Source organism: Sphaeramia orbicularis, chromosome 6, assembly GCF_902148855.1.
Source record: "Sphaeramia orbicularis chromosome 6, fSphaOr1.1, whole genome shotgun sequence".
Taxonomy (NCBI): domain Eukaryota; kingdom Metazoa; phylum Chordata; class Actinopteri; order Kurtiformes; family Apogonidae; genus Sphaeramia; species Sphaeramia orbicularis.
Window position 1 is genome coordinate 37,425,483 of NC_043962.1, and position 18,336 is coordinate 37,443,818.

At 38.9% G+C, this 18,336-nt stretch overlaps 1 protein-coding gene across 1 annotated transcript in view; it reads right to left on the reverse strand.

Annotated features, from left to right (window-relative positions):
- Window positions 1-4,954: 4,954 nt before the first annotated feature.
- LOC115421474 (neuronal acetylcholine receptor subunit alpha-7) overlaps window positions 4,955-18,336 on the reverse strand; it is a 78,563-nt gene continuing 65,181 nt past the window's right edge. The window contains exons 9-10 of the mRNA XM_030137378.1: window positions 16,303-16,412; window positions 4,955-6,375 (exon numbers count right to left, since the gene is read on the reverse strand). Of these exons, the coding sequence (XP_029993238.1) occupies window positions 5,794-6,375; window positions 16,303-16,412 (692 nt within the window). The 3' untranslated portion in view covers window positions 4,955-5,793. The remainder of the gene's footprint in view (window positions 6,376-16,302; window positions 16,413-18,336) is intronic.

Consider the following 18,336-nt stretch of genomic DNA (forward strand, 5'->3'; position numbering starts at 1 on the left):
GGAACCTGAATTAAAATGATTTTCACATCATTGATTGTTAATATCTTAAGTATAATTTTTTGTATTTCACAAATTCATCCTGCGGGCCGGATAGGACCCTTTGGTGGGCCGGATTTTGCCCCCAGGCCACATGTTTGACACCTGTGATTAAAGGGATATTCCACCAAAAAGACATAGCCATAGTGAAACAGAGATCGAACTGCCTTAGACTAGCTCCTTTTATCATTCACTCCTTCATTTGTTCCATCATGAGTTCTATTTATTTGACTCAGTGTCAGCTCGTTGAAAATACATCATCCAGGCTCTTTACTGGTCGACGATCTCATGTTTCGTCTATTATTCGTCACTGTGCTCGCTGGCTGCCACTCAAGATCAGACCTGATTTTAAGGTTCTTTTAATCAATTATAGGGATTTAGACGGCTTAGCTCCGGCTTACCATTTCAAGCTTTTAACCCCTTTTATGACACTGGCAAGCAGACAAGGTCATCCACCCGGTGCCTCCTGGCTACATTAAGCGACAAATGTAAAACCAAGGGCAAATACTTTTTTTGTCAATCCAGCACCCAAACTCTGGAACCGTTTGACTAAACCACTGATTCAGCTGCCTAAAAACTATTAGAAACCTGTTTGGATTGGCTTTTCTATGACCTCTAGAGCTGTTTTATATTGTGATAACTTAATGTACACATTTGTATGTGCGCTGGATTTATGAGTTCTTTCTAATTTCATTTGTATCGATGCTGACATTTTTTCAGAGTGTCTGCATGGGTTCTCTCCAGGTACTCCAGCTTTCTCCCAACATCCAAAGACATGCACTGATAGGTTAATTAGTTAATCTGAATTGTCCATAGGTGTGAACATGAGAGTAGTCACTTTTCCACTGACCCTCAAATTGCACAAATATAACTTGCGCATAAAAATTTACCTAATGGAAAAACGACAATTTCGCCAAAAGTCTCATTTTTCGATTAAAGGTTTTTGTGCTGGCAAGAGGTGGTTTTTCAGGCGTAGCGCAAATGGTATATCACGCAAAATTGCAATGGAAAGACCTTTTTTCGCAACTAGAGTCAGGTGAATTAAAAAAAAATGGATGTTGACGGACGTTACAACAAGCGAAGAAGAAACATGTCGCGTTATGTGTGGACACACCAGGAAAGGGATACAGGGGTAATATACACCGAACAAATATAAAAATGCAACACTTTTGTTTTTGCTCCCATTTTTCATGAGCTGAACTCAACAATCAAACTTTTTCTATGTACACAAAAGGCCTATTTATCTCAAATATTGTTCATAAATTTGTCTAAATCTGTGTTAGTGAGCACTTCTCCTTTGTCCTTTGCTGAGATAATCCATCCACCTCGCAGGTGTGGCATATCAAGATGCTGATTAGACAGCATGATTATTGCACAGGTGTGCCTTAGGCTGGCCACAATAAAAGGCCACTCTAAAATGTGCAGTTTTACTGTACTGGGTGGTCAGAAAACCAGTCAATATTTGGTGTGACCACCATTTTCCTCGCACAGTCTTCTTCATGAATTCTCTGAAACACCTTTGGAGATGGCTTATGGTAGAGAAATGAACATTCAATTCACAGACAAAAGCTCTGGTGGACATTCCTGAAGTCAGCATGCCAATTGCAAATTCCCTCAAAACTTGTGACATCTGTGGCATTGTGCTGTGTGATAAAACTGCACTTTTTAGAGTGGCCTTTTAGTGTGGCCAGCCTAAGGCACACCTGTGCAATAATCCTGCTGTCTAATCAGCATCTTGATATGCCACACCTGTGAGGTGGATGGATTATCTCAGCAAAGGAGAAGTGTTCACTAACACCAATTTAGACAGATCTGTGAACAATATTTGAGAGAAATAAACCTTGTGTGTACACAGAAAAAGTTTTAGATCTTTGAGTTCAGCTCATGAAAAATGAGAGCAAAAACAAAAGTGTTGCATTTCTATTTTTGTTCAGTGTATAATAATAACGATATCTGTAAATCAACACCATATTTATGTTCGTTGCCATGTTCATGGAATGACTTCTTGTGTTATCTTACGATAATAAATAAACAAATCAGCGCATTTGTGATTTAATGGAAAAACCGACATTACGCACTTCTGTTTTTTCGACATTTAGTAAATATCCGTAAAGTTTAGCGCATATGCCCAATGGAAAAGCGACTACTGACTGGTTGTTTGTCTCTATGTCAGCCCTGCGATGAACTGGCGACTCGTCCAGGGTGTACCTCGCCTTCGCCCACAAGTAGCTGGGATAGGCTCCAGTGACCCTAGTGAGGAAAAAGCAGGTTCAGAAAATGAAAGAATGAATGAATGATGCTGACATTAAGTACCATGTAACCTGTGTTTAAAAAAGCACTATAATGATAAAGTTTGACTTTTTTCCCATCATTATGACAACTAAGCTATTCCCTCACCCTTAGCTATATACTCAACACGCAGACATGAGACATAAATCTGCATATTTCTGTTCTTACATTTGCTATTTTGTGTGCACAACTGTGTTCAGACTGTCAATTACGATGAAATGTATTGATCTGTATATATCCAGATGATGAACTCATAACAGTCAAAAACACTGGACACCTTCAACAGTTACCATGTCACAGTCATGGCTAAACATTTTTGATTCCGACACATTGTTACCTCCGCCAAGGAGGTTATGTTTTTGCCAGGGTTTGTTTGTTTGTCTGTCTGTCTGTTTGTTTGTCTGTCCGTTAGTGTGCAACATAATTCAAAAAGTTATGGACAGATTTTGATGAAATTTTCAGGGTTTGTTGGAAATGGGATAAGGAAGAAATGATTAAATTTTGGTGGTGATCGGGGGTGGGGGGTGGGGGCCATGGGGGGGCGCAGACCACAAAATTTCATCAAAATCTGTCCATAACTTTTTGAGTTATGTTGCACACTAACGGACAGACAAACAGACAGACAAACAGACAGACAGACAAACAAACAAACAAACCCTGGCAAAAACATAACCTCCTTGGCGTAGGGGGGCCCACGGGGGGGGGGGGGGGGGGGCACTGATCAGCCTTGGCGGAGGTCTGCGCTCTCCGAGTGCTTCTAGTTTGTTTTTTTTTAAACTGAAGAAGAATAATGGACTTTTTTTCTTTTTTTTTTTTTTTTTTAGCAAATACATCACATTTATGGAAAAAGTCAGTTTGTGTCACTGCCAAAACATTTGGCCACGACTACTATAGCAGAAGGACAGGGACCCCCAAATGTGAAATAGTGCCAGAGGAAGATGCAGACTCACCATACATAGTTGTCTTGCCTCAGCACTGGCTGGGAGGTATTGTGGCTGGTGACAGTGGGCTCTATACACAGCCCCACTACTTCCTGAACTTAAAGCAACCCCTTTATTTCCTGTCTTTCATTATCGGACACATTGATTTAATCCAAGTGTATCTGACCACAATAGTCACAACAAGAAGTAGCACACACACCTGGATTAATCAGTGTGTCTATAAATGAAAGACAGGAAATAAAGGAGCTGGTTTAAGTTCAGGAAGTAATGGGGCTGTGCATAGAGCCCATTGCATTCAAATGAGGAAAATGCTATGACTGTCACCTGTAGTATGTGTACAACAGGTGCAGTTGGTCTGATTTAAGAGACCAACACCAAAACCATTGAAACTCGGACAATGTACAAATGTGTAGTGTACACACACAGTTTTAAATGAGTCTTTACTGGTCTTAACTAAAAGTAAAAGCTCTGTAGTAGTTCATCTCCTCCACTTCACCAGTCGGCCTTGGCATTAACCCATAAAGACCCAGTGCTACTTTTGTGTCAGTTCCCAAATGATTTTCTCCCTATATTTAACATTTCCTAAGTCACAGGTGTCAAAAATGCTGCCCGGGGGCCAAATCTGACCCGCCAAAGGGTCATGAGATGAATTTGTGAAATGGAAAATTTACACTGAAGACATTAATGATCATTGGTGTCAAAATCATTTTAATTCAGGTTCCACATAGACACATACAGTTCAATTAGATTTCAAGTGGGTCAGACCAGTAAAATATTATCATAATAACCTATAAATAATGACAACCCCAGATTCTCTCTTTGTGTTTTTTGGTGTAAAAAAATAAAAATACATGAAAATGTTTACATTACCAAGCTATACTTTTTCAAAAAACCTGAACAAATATGAACAAACGGAAATGTCTTAAGAAAAGTAAATGCAATTTTACCAATATTCTGCCTGTTATTAAATGTTTTGTGCGATTGTAATGCAGATGTGTAAATGAAAAACTGATAAACCAAGGCAGAATATTGTTAAAATTGCACTTGTTTTTCTTAAGACAATTCAAGTTGTTCATGTTATTCAGATTTTTAAGGAAACACTGTAGATATAAATCTGATCATAATATAATTTTACTTTTTTCACTGTTATTATTTTATTGGTCCAGCCCACTGGAGATCAAATTAGGCTGAATGTGGCCCCTGAACTAAAATGAGTTTGACACCCCTGTCCTAAGTGGTTTGTCACCATTTATTATAAAATAATCCTCTGTATTTTGCATTTTTTCAGTGAAAATCAGCTCTTTTCCAATATTTAATTCATTGATCATATAGATATTCATTAAAGCTCAGATTAAAGCTGAAGGTTATTATATAAAAAACTGAAAAAAAACTGAAGAACAAGTGACATTTTCAGTAAAATCTCTCATTAACTGAACTTAAACCAAGTGTCTCCATCCACTGTCAGTGATCCAACTCCATGGGTTTTACTGGTGAATCAGTGTTGTAGATCATCTTCTACAATATTGATTCACCAGTTACTGGTGAATCAGTGTTGTTGAAGATGACAGTGTTTCCACAGTAACTACGGAGCCTCTGAACGTCCAAATGGGTCATATCTAATGACCATGAAAAAATGACAAACTGCATTTTACACCCATTATTTACATGTATAGATAGTATTAGTGGATCAACAGGTATTAAACAGTTTATATCAGTAGATGCTTTAGGTCGACAGTGGATGTTTGGGTCTTTATGGGTTAAGAAAATTGTTTATTTTAATTTGGGCTCCTTCATTCATTAAACATTGTGAGACTAAGGCTCTAATACAGGTTTAATACCGTAGAAAGCATCTGCATCATGGCTTGTTCCAGAGTGAACACACGTCATTCTGCAATAAATGGACAAATGTGACACAAATATCCTGCTTGAAGTATATTTTCACAAATGTCAAACTATTCTTTTAATCTTTTTTTTTTGTTATTTTCAAGTTTCATGTTTTTTTCCAAATGTCAGAAATAATCTAACTTGTATAAAACTGTTAGAATGTCTTAAAATATTGTAGCCAAATCAGCAAATCCATTCTTCCACCTTGAATGCATTTATTACATTAATGGAAGGTTTTGTTTTATAACAGAATACCATGTGAGGATGAATGTGATAAACATCCACATCAGTTCCAGGTAAGGGAATATATCAGGGCAGGTTTTTTTAGTAATCTGATCTGCAGTAAATGTCAGTGGGATTACAAGTAATGAGTCTTCTCATATTAAATTAGCTTGGCATAGCTCTCAACATTGGGATATTTCAATGCTGTTTTTACCATATAAATGTCATATACTTCACTCAGTAAAAAGCCTCATCGGACCAATTGGTGATTTTTAATTCATGACTTGCGTTTAAGCCTGAACGATATGAACTAAGGAGGTTTTTTGGTGGAATATGCCTTTGAGCTAATATTTCAGTGGGTCTTTAAAGTACAGATCTAATTGCAGTAACAGACTACGCCGTGACCTTATCACCTCCCTCCTCAACTGAAGAAGTCTTTGGAAATGGCCTCCACGAAGTTTGGAGCGGACATGAGGATACCGATGGTGCAGAGGATGGTGAAGAGTGAGAACGCCACCAGACACAAACGGTCAATCACTGCCGCCGCAAATTTCCACTCACTACACACCGTCTCCTCCTCATCCTGCCCACGGAAACGCCTGGCGATGTACCTGACCTCCTCCAGGATCTGGTTCAGCTCTACCTCCAGAACTGAGCTCCCTACTCCTACTCCTCCACCTCCACCTCCTCCTCCTCCTCGTCCGCCTGCTCCTGCTCTCAGCACATCCTCTTCACCTCCCACCAGTCGGGAGCAGATGAGCTCAGGTTCTGTGGACGAGCCATAATGCAACCCCTCCACGCCGCGGAAGCCCACGTATAAGAGGTTGCCGTTGGTGACCTGGGGGTGGTGTCGCAAAGACCCTTGGCTGACGCTGAGCTCCAGGCTGGACAGACTGCCACGGCGAAGCTTGGCGGTGTTGTGGCACGCCAAGCGGACCTTGGCTTCACCAGGGCGCCGCATGCGTAGAAACCAAGCGCACCAATTTAACAAAATCACACGAGTCTGAGGAAAAGAAAAGAACAAAAAGCACTTCATCAATTTCCCAAGAATTTATTCAAACCTAAGGGTTTCTTTAAAAAAAAAGGGGTTCATAGAAGTGTTGGCTGTAATCATAACCATCAATATATACACAGATTTGAACAGAACTATAAACTGAATTGTAATCTGTATGTTTACTGCCTGTGTAGGCATTCAGTAAGGCTGGAGAGGATTAAAAGTCAAATTTATCTATGCTAGCTTTACCTTCTCCTCTCACTAAATTTATATAGTCAAGTACTTCTGTGACATTTGTGTTGGAGCCTGTTTTGTGACGGGGGCTGATCCATGGTTGACCTTATTAAAATAACAACCATCAATATCCTTATTATTCCTGAGTTCTTCATTGCCATTCTTCTGCTCTTTTGCAGCTGCTCCAGTGTGCAACACCCACAACCAAATGCAGTTAATGTAAAAAAATTTAAATAATAATAATAATAATAATAATAATAATAATAATAATAATAATGATAAAGTGCCAAGCACAAGAGTCCATTATGACATTCATAAAGCAACACAAGTATGTGAAAATCATCCTCCTTTAACTCATAAGGTCCAATGCCTCTTTTGTGACAGTTCCCAAATGAATTTTTCTCCATATTTAGTTTTTTAAAGTGATTTATCACCATTTTTAAAAATATTATTATCCTTTGTATTTTGCATTTTTTCATTGAAAATCATATATTTTCCTGTATTTAATTTACTGACCATGTAGATGTTCATAAAAGCTCAGATTAATGTTGAGGGTTATTATATCTCTGTCTCTGTCTATGTCTCTGGTCCTGAAGAAAGGCAGGGTGGCCGACCAGTTCCGCTTTACCATAGGAGGGACACCAATTCCAACGATGACGGAAAAACCTGTCAAGAGCCTGGGCAAGGTCTTCAACTGCTCCTTGAGGGACTCAGACGCACTCCAGCAAACCAAGGCTGAGCTGACATCATGGCTCACAGCAATAGACAAGTCGGGGCAACCAGGGAAATTCAAAACCTGGATCTACCAACACGGAGTCTTGCCAAGACTCCTTTGGCCCCTGCTTGTCTATGAGGTGCCCATATCAATGGTGGAGACACTGGAACGGACCATCAGTCAGTTTCTCCGCAGGTGGCTTGGGCTCCCCCGATCCCTCAGCAGCATCGCTCTGTATGGCCATTCCACCATACTGCAACTTCCAATCAGCGGCCTGGTGGAAGAGTTTAAGGTCACACATGCCAGGGAGCTGATGATGTACCGGGACTCCACCGACAAGAAAGTCGCCACAGCAGGGATCCTGGTGAAAACTGGGAGAAAGTGGAAGGCTCAGGAAGCCATTGACAGAGCAGAGGCACGACTGCAGCACAACATCTTGGTGGGCAACACGGCAGTGGGCCGGGCGGGACTTGGCAGCTTCCCCAAGCCCCGCTACGACAAAGCCAGAGGAAGGGAGAAACGTCAGATGGTACAGGATGTGGTCAGAGCAGAGGTGGAGGAAGATCGGCGGGTCAAGATGGTGGCTATGTACCAACAAGGCGCCTGGACGAGGTGGGAGCACACCGAACAGCGGAAAATCACCTGGCCAGAGCTCTGGAGACTCGAACCCCAGCACATGAAGTTCCTCATCCAATCAGTATATGACGTTCTCCCTAGCCCAACCAATCTGCTGCGATGGGGCTTGGCAGACACTGCAGCATGCCAGCTGTGCCAGAAGAGAGCCACCCTAGAGCACATCCTCAGTTGCTGCCCGAAGGCCTTGGGGAAAGGGCGGTACCGCTGGCGTCACGACCAGGTCCTCAGGGCTCTGGCAGACACGCTCAGCTCAGCACTTACCAACTGCAAATACCAGCACACCCCAAGCAGTCCATCACTTTCGTCAGAGCTGGGGAGAAGGCACAACATCAGCCAAGTTCCTCTGGGGGGCTCCTCACCACTGCACGAGACTGGAAACTCCATGTCAACCTGGGAAGACAGCTCAAGTTCCCAGAGAACATTTCGGCCACTTTACTTCGGCCAGACATGGTGTTAACATCAGAGTCAACAAAGCAAGTGGTTCTGGTTGAGCTTACTGTCCCCTGGGAAGACAGAATGGAGGAGGCCAACGAACGCAAGAGGGCCAAATATGCTGAGCTGGTGACTGAGTGCCGGAGCAATGGCTGGAAAGCCCGCTGCGAACCAGTCGAGGTGGGGTGCCGGGGTTTTGCTGGCCAGTCACTACCCCGAACCCTAAAACTCCTTGGAGTAAAAGGTCAGCTGTGCAGAAGAGCCATCAAGAGTATCATAGAGGCTGCAGAAAAAGCCTCAAGGTGGCTATGGATCCGGAGGGGAGATCCGTGGAGTAGTGGGCCACTTGGACACAAGCCGGGGACTGATCACCCCCGGGTGGGTCGCCCGAGCGTGGGTGTTTGATGATCAAAGACCCGAAACACCCTATGACCTCGGGTTCATCACTGATGATGTGTCCAAGTAGCACCTAGCGGTGTATTTAAGAACTATCAGAAACAGAGAAAACTAAAGAAAAAGTGATTTTTTTTTTTTTTTGGTAAAATATATCATTAACTGAACGTAAAAACAAATGTTCCCATCCACTGTCATTGATCCAACTCCATGGATTTTACTGATGAATCAATGTTGTAGAAGATGAGAGTGTTTCCACATTCACTACAGAGCCTCTGACTGTCCAAGTGGGTCATATCTGATAACCATGAAAAGATGAAAAACTGTATTTTACCACAATTATTTCAATGTATTGATAGGATTAGTGGTTCAGAAGTTATTACACATTTTAGATCAGTAGATGGTTTTAGTTGCCACTGTCTCTTTGGGTCTTTATGGGTTAACGTTACAGAATTTTTGTCATACAATTAAATATTAATACCATTAGCTTGCTTTTATAAGCTACTATAAGAGGCAGTATCTTACGGAAGAAGAAGAACCAAATAACTCACTCAATCATACATCCATACTTATATCCCTATGCATACATGTAGTCACACATATACACACCCATACATACACACACACATCTACATGTGTGCATGAACACATACAGTCATGGAAAAAATGATTAGACCACCCTTGTTTACTTCAATTTCTTGTTCATTTTAATGCCTGGTACAACTAAAGGTACATTTGTTTGGACAAACATAATGATAACAAAAAAATAGCTCATAAGAGTTTAATTTAAAAGCTGATATCCAACCATTTTCCATGTTTTCTTGATAATAACCTAAATCACTTCACTACATCAATATCTATGGCATTGTACTGACAAAAACAGTGCTTTTAGGCATTCCATGTTTTCTTTTCTGTCTGTTTTAGTCACATGATACACACAGGAGTTAGTACTTGATTGCATAACCATTGTTTTTGATGACTTTTGATGGTCTAATAATTTTTTCCATGACTGTAGATGTGCATATACACACACATACAGTCCTGCGCAAAAGTTTTAGTCCACCGTTAGCTTTGTTGTTTTTACAGTGTTGGAATGAGCATACATATTTATATACAACAAGAAAATACAGGGAATATGTGCACAGTCTTAAAAGACACAGAAAAAATGGAACTAAATGTGTTTTAAAGATTTACTAATTAGTGTGACTACGACAAAAAGTAGCACAAACAGTTCCAAACATATGTGTGTTGAATGAAACTTGGTATGAAACATCAGAAAATTAATGCAGTAAATGTCACATTGTCTGAACAAAAGGGTTGAAAACATGTTTAGTGCAGAAGGAGGTCACACTAATTGCAACAACTCTGGTTTAAAGGCTGTTTTTTCCCTGAAACGTTTGTTTTTACTGCTGTACATACTTCACATATATCCAGATTGGATCTTAATACAGAGACAGAGAAATGCATATGTGTGGTCATTAGAACTTTACTAAACCAACAAACCTATACAGAAAACAGAGGAAAGCAGAGGTCGTGTGAGCATATTTTTCAAGTTTGCAATCATGAAGAAAACCTTGAAAATCTAAGCCTTCTGTATAGTTTTTCAGTTATTATTTTTTTGTTATTCATGACTGTCAAATACAAAAGAACACAGAAAAAGAACTTGTGGAAGGAGGAGACCTCTGTTGACTTTACTTAGCGCTAGTCAAATATTTACATAAAACAAGATGATTAAAATTCATTTATGCAGAAAAGTATTTGTACAGAGAAAGTATGCATGTACATAACAGCGATAGGAGTTCATGTGTGACATATAGTGTGTGTGTGTGTGTGTGTGTGTTTGCAGCGGGTGGAGGGAAGATAAAAATAGAGCATGAATAAAGTGGATCTGTGGCTGTGCAGCTCTCTGAGGATACATTCTCCCACAGCCACATATTTCAGTCCACATTCAGCTCATTAAATATTTAGGTGTCAAACTGTGCAGTTGACACACTGAACATCAGTCAGACCACAGACACTGGTGATCAGTACAAACAAACACAAACACTGGTGTTACCCTAAAACACTCCTCCACAAATACAAGTCTTATGTTCAGAAGTGTACTTTACATTCAATATCATATCAATATTCCACTAAAAATCACACAATATGTCATATGCATTCTGCCTTCATTATGGGATGCATTTGCTGTGCCATTGTTTATTCCACACAGGGCTTATGCAGTGTCACAAGTAATATTCATTTAAAATCAGAGCTGCATTAATTTTTCATTAATTATCTATTGATGATGGAAGAGTCGGACTCCAGTAAATCCCAAAGGTGTTCAATGGGTTTCAGGTCTGGACTCAACCCAAAATGATGTCTCCTAAACAGCGCCAGAGTTAGGTACGAGCTAAATAAGCTACAGCTTAGTGCCTCACAATCTGCAGGGGACTCAAAAAAATGTCTGATTTTTTTTTTTTTTTTTTTTTTACTCATTGTGTTTAAAAATGTTGCAAACTAATCATCTATAATTGTGCTGACTAGATAGCTGAATTATAGGTGATGTGTAATATTTAGTATCAATGTTCCTTGTGTAAATAGCCTATATATATAATTCATGGAATTATAATGTATATAATTGTGTTTAACCTCATGGGTGAGCTGAGGCAGTTCCGTGATCATGTCAAGCAGAATTATCCTGGAAAAGAACAAATTAAACGCAAAGATCTGTATCAAATCATCTTTCAAGACAAGATTGATTTAGTTTTCCCTAATATAGAAGCAATATTACAGTTATTTCTATGTTTGATGGCAATAAATTATTCAGGAGAGAGATCATTTTCACAGCTGAAGAGAATAGAAAATTAACTGAGAGCACCTATGTCTCAAGAAACATTGTCTGTGCTTAGCATCATGTGCATAGAAAGTGATAAGTTGCATAGCATATCCTTTGATGACATAATCAATGATTTTGCAAATTCAAGACAGAAAATGTTTTAAGTTGTAACTTAAACTTAACCCCCCCAAAATCATTTTTGGGGAGTTTAGAACACAATCTTTATTACTGAATATTATTAATAAAAATTAAAAGGCAATATATTAAAAAAAAATTTTTTTTATATAATTAAAAGGCATATATGTATATATTAAAGCTTTCTGAGACCAGCTGGTGTCATTTCAAAGGGGTGGGGCCTCAGGGCTCTATATAGCTAAGGGCCTCAGCAAGTCTAAATCCAGCCCTGCTCCTGAACCACTCTTTGACAATCTGATCCTGATGAATCCTGGTGTCATCTTGGAATATGTCTTTGTCATCAGGGAAGAAGAAAAAAATCCACTGATGTTCAGACCTGGTCATTGGAAAAATGAGGTCAGCTGACCACCTGAATACAATGGACACTAGGGGTGCAATGGTACATGTCGTACAGTTGTACTGTTCAGTACATCCCTTGCGGTTCAATACGAGCATGTATTGCGGTACGGCTCATTTGTCATTTTCTAATGACATTTCCAGACAACTCGCATTTATATTAGAGCTTTGCAAGACAACTGACTTACGGAATTCTGCTGTCATTGGTTAGAGCCCCGGCTGTGCGCTGCATCCAGCCCATTTGACTTAAACAGAACTCGGATCCAGTTCCGAGTAAGGGCTCATTTATGCTCTATGTTAAAGACGCAGACTGATATGGATGGAGCGTTCTGTCCGTCCTCTGCTTACATTATGTACATAATTCTGTCCATTTTCCAGGAGCTTGCGGATCCGCACCCAGATGGAGTATAGTGAAACTTTTCAAAGAGTGACTGTGTGAGTTAGTGAAAAACTACCGACATATTTATGACAACTACCTTTCTCAATATTAACATTGGTATCCACATTAGTAAAATCTCCTCTGTTGGCGCCATGTTTGTTATTGACATTCTTCTTCTTCTTCTCAAAAAACTTTACTCTTTTTCATAGTATTTGGCCAGTATGGTAATTAAGACCAGCGCCCTCTGGTGGTGGATTGACTAAGAAGCGCTAATTCCAACATACATAACACATGGAAGTGTGAAGGCAGTGATGCATGACAACGTTAGAAACGGACAAACCTATGCATGTACATGAAGTGAACATAAATGAGCCTTAAGGCTCTCCATCAGCTCCCAGTTAAATTTCGGCGCACAGCTGGGCTCCAGCCGGCCACTGCATCCGAACCGTACTGTGAACATAGACTAAAGAACTGCAACATGTACCGAACCGTGGATAACCTGTACCGTTCCATCCTTAATGAACACATGACATTGCTGAACCAAGACATGACCAACTGAACCAACACCAGATCATAACACTGCCCCCACAGGCTTGTACTGTAGGCACTTAGCATGATGGGTAATCGCTTCCTTTGCCCATCACTTTGAAACAGGGTCAATCAGATTTACGAGTCTACATGACCTTTTTCCACCACTCCACAGTTCAATCCTTATGTTTCCTGCAAAATGAATGATCGTTGCAGCTTAAACATATCGTCAGCTTCATACCATAAGTACCTGAGTCACATTTTTGGCCAAATTGTGATACCTGCATAAAATGAAGCAGCAGTGTTAGGAGAGTAATGGAACATAGATATCACAATTTGGCCAAAAATATGTCTTAAGCAATTATGCTATGAGGCTAATGATATTATTAGCATTGTAGCTTTTTGTCTTTGCCTGGTAGTGTATACGTGATAAAACTGTAGGCAGTGGAGAAGGAGCAAATTCCAGATATCCATAAAAATACAATGACATAATTTAAAACTCTTGGAGTTATTTTGTTTCCTTTTATTTCAGACATTCATGGCCAAACATTCATTGAAGTGTCAGAATTTAGTGTTCGGCCACCGAGGTCTGTGTCCATTTAATGACAAAAGGAGATGAAAAGCAGAAGAGGAAGATTAAGAAGGTCTTCAGCACAATGTGTGAATCTGTAATAAATACTGGATAAAACCTTGGCCTCCTTGACAAGAAAAACAAACACTATATGGGCATTGAATTTAAGGAGGACATCTGGAACCAGACAGCATCTGCTTTAGAATTACTAACTGTCTGAAGAGTTTCTCGTCTTGGCTGAAGTCGTGAAACATAACGTCCTCTCATCTTCCCGAGACTAACTGAACTTGAAACCTCCTGATGCAAACTTCTTTGAGAAACTTTTCCATTCAATGCTATGAATTCTAGTCGCATTGTGACGTGAAAATGTGGCAAGGTTGAGTTTTAGAAGGTTTTGTGAAGTGAAAAAGGACACTTGTTACTCCAGAATATCTACTCAGTGTCAACCAAAAGCTGCAAGACGGTGTGACAGATTCGTCCTTTCAGCTTCACCTTCACAGCTCAACCGCCATCCTCGCTTTACCTCAGCAGGAACTCGTTCACATTCACAGCACACGTCAGAGCAGGGCAGCCACCTCCACACCGCACACCGACACACACATTCACACACACATACACACACCTATTCACCCCACACACACACAGGTAAAAGCTCTAACCTTCAAACTAAATTCCACCTTAATGGATTTTCTGTTGTTCAGATTCCCAAAGGGATGTGTGTGATTGTATGTGTGTCAGTGTAGAGAGTGATTTGGCCCTATTATGGAGGCAAAATGCAGGTCCACATAATATAAATCATTAAATATAAGGGTTGAGGATTTCTTAAAGGTCAACAGTAGGGGCAGCTGTGTTGTGTTTAGAGAATCTCTGAAAGTTGTGAATGTTGTGTGTCTGTGTTTGTCTTTGTGTACATTCTAGCAGGTTCATAAATGTGTTTTTGCAGCTTGATTGGAATTGTTTTAGGGCTTACATTAACCAATAAAGACCCAGTGCTACTTTTGTGGCAGTTCCCAAATGATTTTTTTTCTTTAAATTTACCCATTTTTAAGTGATTTCTCACCATTTATGATAATATTATGCTCTGTATTTTGCATTTTTCAGTATAAATCATGTATTTACCTGTATTTAATTCACTGATCATGTAGATGTTCATAAAAACTCAGTAAATTAAAAGATTATTATATCAAAACCAGAAAAAAACGGAAAGTGAGTTTTTCAGCAAAAATATCAATCTAGAGACAAGTGTGTCCATCTACTGTCATTGATTCAACGCCATGGGTTTTACTGGTCAATCAATGTTGTTGAAGATGACAGTGTTTCCAGGGCAACTACAGAGCCTCTGAACGTCCAAATGGGTCATATCTGATGACCATGAAAAGACGACAAACTGCATTTTACACCAATTATGATAGGATTAGTGGATCAATGTGTATTAAACAGTTTAGATCAGCAGATGGTTTTGGTCGACAGTAGAGGTTTGGGTCTTTATGGGTTAAAATTAGGGTACAGTTTTTAAAATTTGTTTTATTCTGTCCTTATTTTTCTAGTTAGCATTTTCTTTTTTTTGGATTCTTAAGTTGCCTACCAGTTCAGAAACTGTATTGTAATACTGTGAAGGGAGAAAGTGTCGGCCCTTTTAAATATATATATATGTATATGTGTGTGTGTGTGTGTGTATGTGTGTATGTATATGTGTATTTTAGGTTTAATTTTTGGATTAATCCATCATCATGATTAATGTGATTAAAACATTTCAACACAATTAACTCATCTGCAGTGCAGAATGACTCTGAATGTCTCTGTCAACACATTTGGGGCAGTTTGTCCAAGTAGAGTTTACGTCACACATGAACAAATGGGCAGTTGATCCGGTAGTGACAGGCAGCAGAACCAACCCATAAAGATGGAAGACACTAAACAGCACTTTGGTCCTCTGGATGGAAATACGAGGACAAAAAAACCAAAGACAGAAAAGTTGCTCCAAGTTGTTTTGCTGAAACTGTCGAAGGTGTTTAAGAAACATGTTAAGTGCATATATATTCCCTCCTTTCTTGAGTCTGTTAGCTCATGCAAAATGAAACGCAGTTAATATAGATTAAAAATGAATGATATTTAATCATGATTAATCTAAATTAATCCACAGCAACCCTAAAATTAATCTGATTAAAAATTTTAATCATTTGACAGCACTTGTATATATATGTGCATATTTATGTGTATATGTATGTATGTGTGTATATATTTATATATTTTTATATTTCTTTTCTTTTTTTAAATTAAATCATTTGTTTGTTATTTTATTTTAATTATGTATCTACTTTCTTTTCATTGTCTACTTTATGATTTACTGACATGTACTGAAGAGCAACATGTATAACCCATTTCTAATAAAAAAGCTTAATAACAAAAAAATTAAGGTAAGAGCTGGTGAATGCATTACCTGTATGTCACTGTATGACAGTGAGACACAGCTGATATATGTGGGATCAGTGAATATTTAAGTAGTTGCTGTGAAATAAACAGCGAAAGAGAATAAACACACTACCATCCAATCAACTCTCAGCGGACACTGCACTACAGCTACAGCTTGTTAAAGCCCGAACGCTCGTTAGAGCTGTAGCAGACTTTAGACATCACACTGAGAAATTAGCAATTACAATACCGACAGATTGGAAGTCAGGGAAGGGAAGTGTACGGACCCACTGCGGCATGTGTCCTCCGTCTGGGTCGTGATGATGATACTGCAGAACCAGAACGGTGGCGATGACTGACAGACCCACGATGACCATGGTGGTGGCAAAGTACTGGGCTGAAACACAAAGGCTAGAGTTCAGGTTAAATAACACTTTTTTTTTGGAGTTTTATCCCAAAAGTTTTATCACTAAAGGAAGGAAAGAAAAAAGAGCTTTGTGTGAATATGTGAAAAGCTGTCGTCAGAAGATGGAAACCTGTGTCAGAGTTTGACTGGCAGGTTGAGGCTGTTGTCGGTGGCACTGAATGTATAGTGAGGACTGCGGGAGCATATCAACTAGACCTGAGTGACATCTGATGCTGCATGCTGATTAATGTGGTGCATCCTGGCAGCCAAAGACTTCACTCTGCTCTTCACATCATTTCTGAGCCATTAAAGCAGGGGTGTCAAACTCATTTTAGTTCAGGGGCCACATCTTCCCAAGATGATCTGAAGTGAGTCAGACCGGTAAAATAACAACATAATAATATATAAATAATGCCAACTCCAAACTTTTCTCTATGTTTTAGAGTGTAAAAAGTAAAATTAGACTATGAAAATATTTACATCAACAAACGATCCTTGAACAACTGTGAAAAAAAACTGAAATTTACTAAGAAAAAAAGGTACAGTTTTAACAATATTATGTCTCATCTTATCATTTACACATGTACTGTCCATTACTACTTACAGATCACAGTGGATCTACAAATGCACAAAATATGTAGGAACATGTTTAATACTGTTAAAATTGCACTTATTTTTCTTAAGACTTTTCAGATTGTTCATATTTGTTCAGGTTATTCACATTTTTCGAGAAAGGATAGTTTGTAGAGGTAAAAATTTCCATGTCATTTCTTTTTTTTTTTTTTAACCTTAAAACAAAGAAAAGAATTTGGAGTTGACATTATTTCTATATTATTATGATAGTATTTTACTGGTCTGATCCAATTGAGATCATATTGAGCTAAATGTGGCTCCTGAATGATGTTAGAATGATTGTTATTGATATGATTGTTGTAATATCTTCAGTGTAATTTTTGCATTTCACAAAATTCATCCCTTGGACCCTTTGGCCTGCCGGTTTTGCCCGTGGGCCGTATGTTTGACACCTATGCATTAAAGGAGTGATTTTTTGCTTTCTTAAATGGAATTACACTACCAGTCAAAAGTTTTAGAGCACAGGCGTCAAACATGCGGCCCGCGGGCCAAAACCAGCCTGCCAAAGGTTCCAATCTGGCCCGTGGGATGAATTTGCAAAGTGCAAGTTCGGGCATCAAACTCAAGAATAATATTATAACAACCTATAAATAATGACAATACCAATTTTTTCTCTTTGATTTAGTGCAAAAAACATTAAATTATGAAAATGTTTACATTTACAAACTATCCTTTAACAATAAAATGTGAATAACCTGAACAAACATGAACGATCTGAAATGTCTGAAGAAAATTAAGTGCAATTTGAACAATATTTTGCCTGTTACTAAATGTTTTGTGCCTTTTTAGATCTGATCTGTAATGCATATATATAAATGATGAGTTGAGGCATAATATTGATAAAATTGTACTTATATTTCTTAACAAATTTCATTTTTTTCAGGTTATTCACATCCTTTTTGTTTGGATAGTTTGTAAACGTAAATATTGGCATAACTGAATGTAATTTTTTTTGCACTAAAACAATTTGGAGTTGTCATTATTTATCAGCTATCATGCTATTATTTTACTGGTCCGGCCCACTTCAGATTAAATTGGGCTGAATGTGGCCCCTGAAAGAAAATGAGTTTGACACCCCTGTTTTAGAGCATCCCAATTTTTCCAGAATTTCATTAAAAATGACGCAGTTTAATGTCTCAGTGTACTCTGAAATCAAAGCATAGAACAAATAAAAAATTGTAGTTAAAAAAGAAATCATGGAATCAATTTAGAAACCAAAATCTATTCTAAACTTTTGACTCATTAAAGTCGCCACCTTTGGCAGATAATATAACAGTTGAAC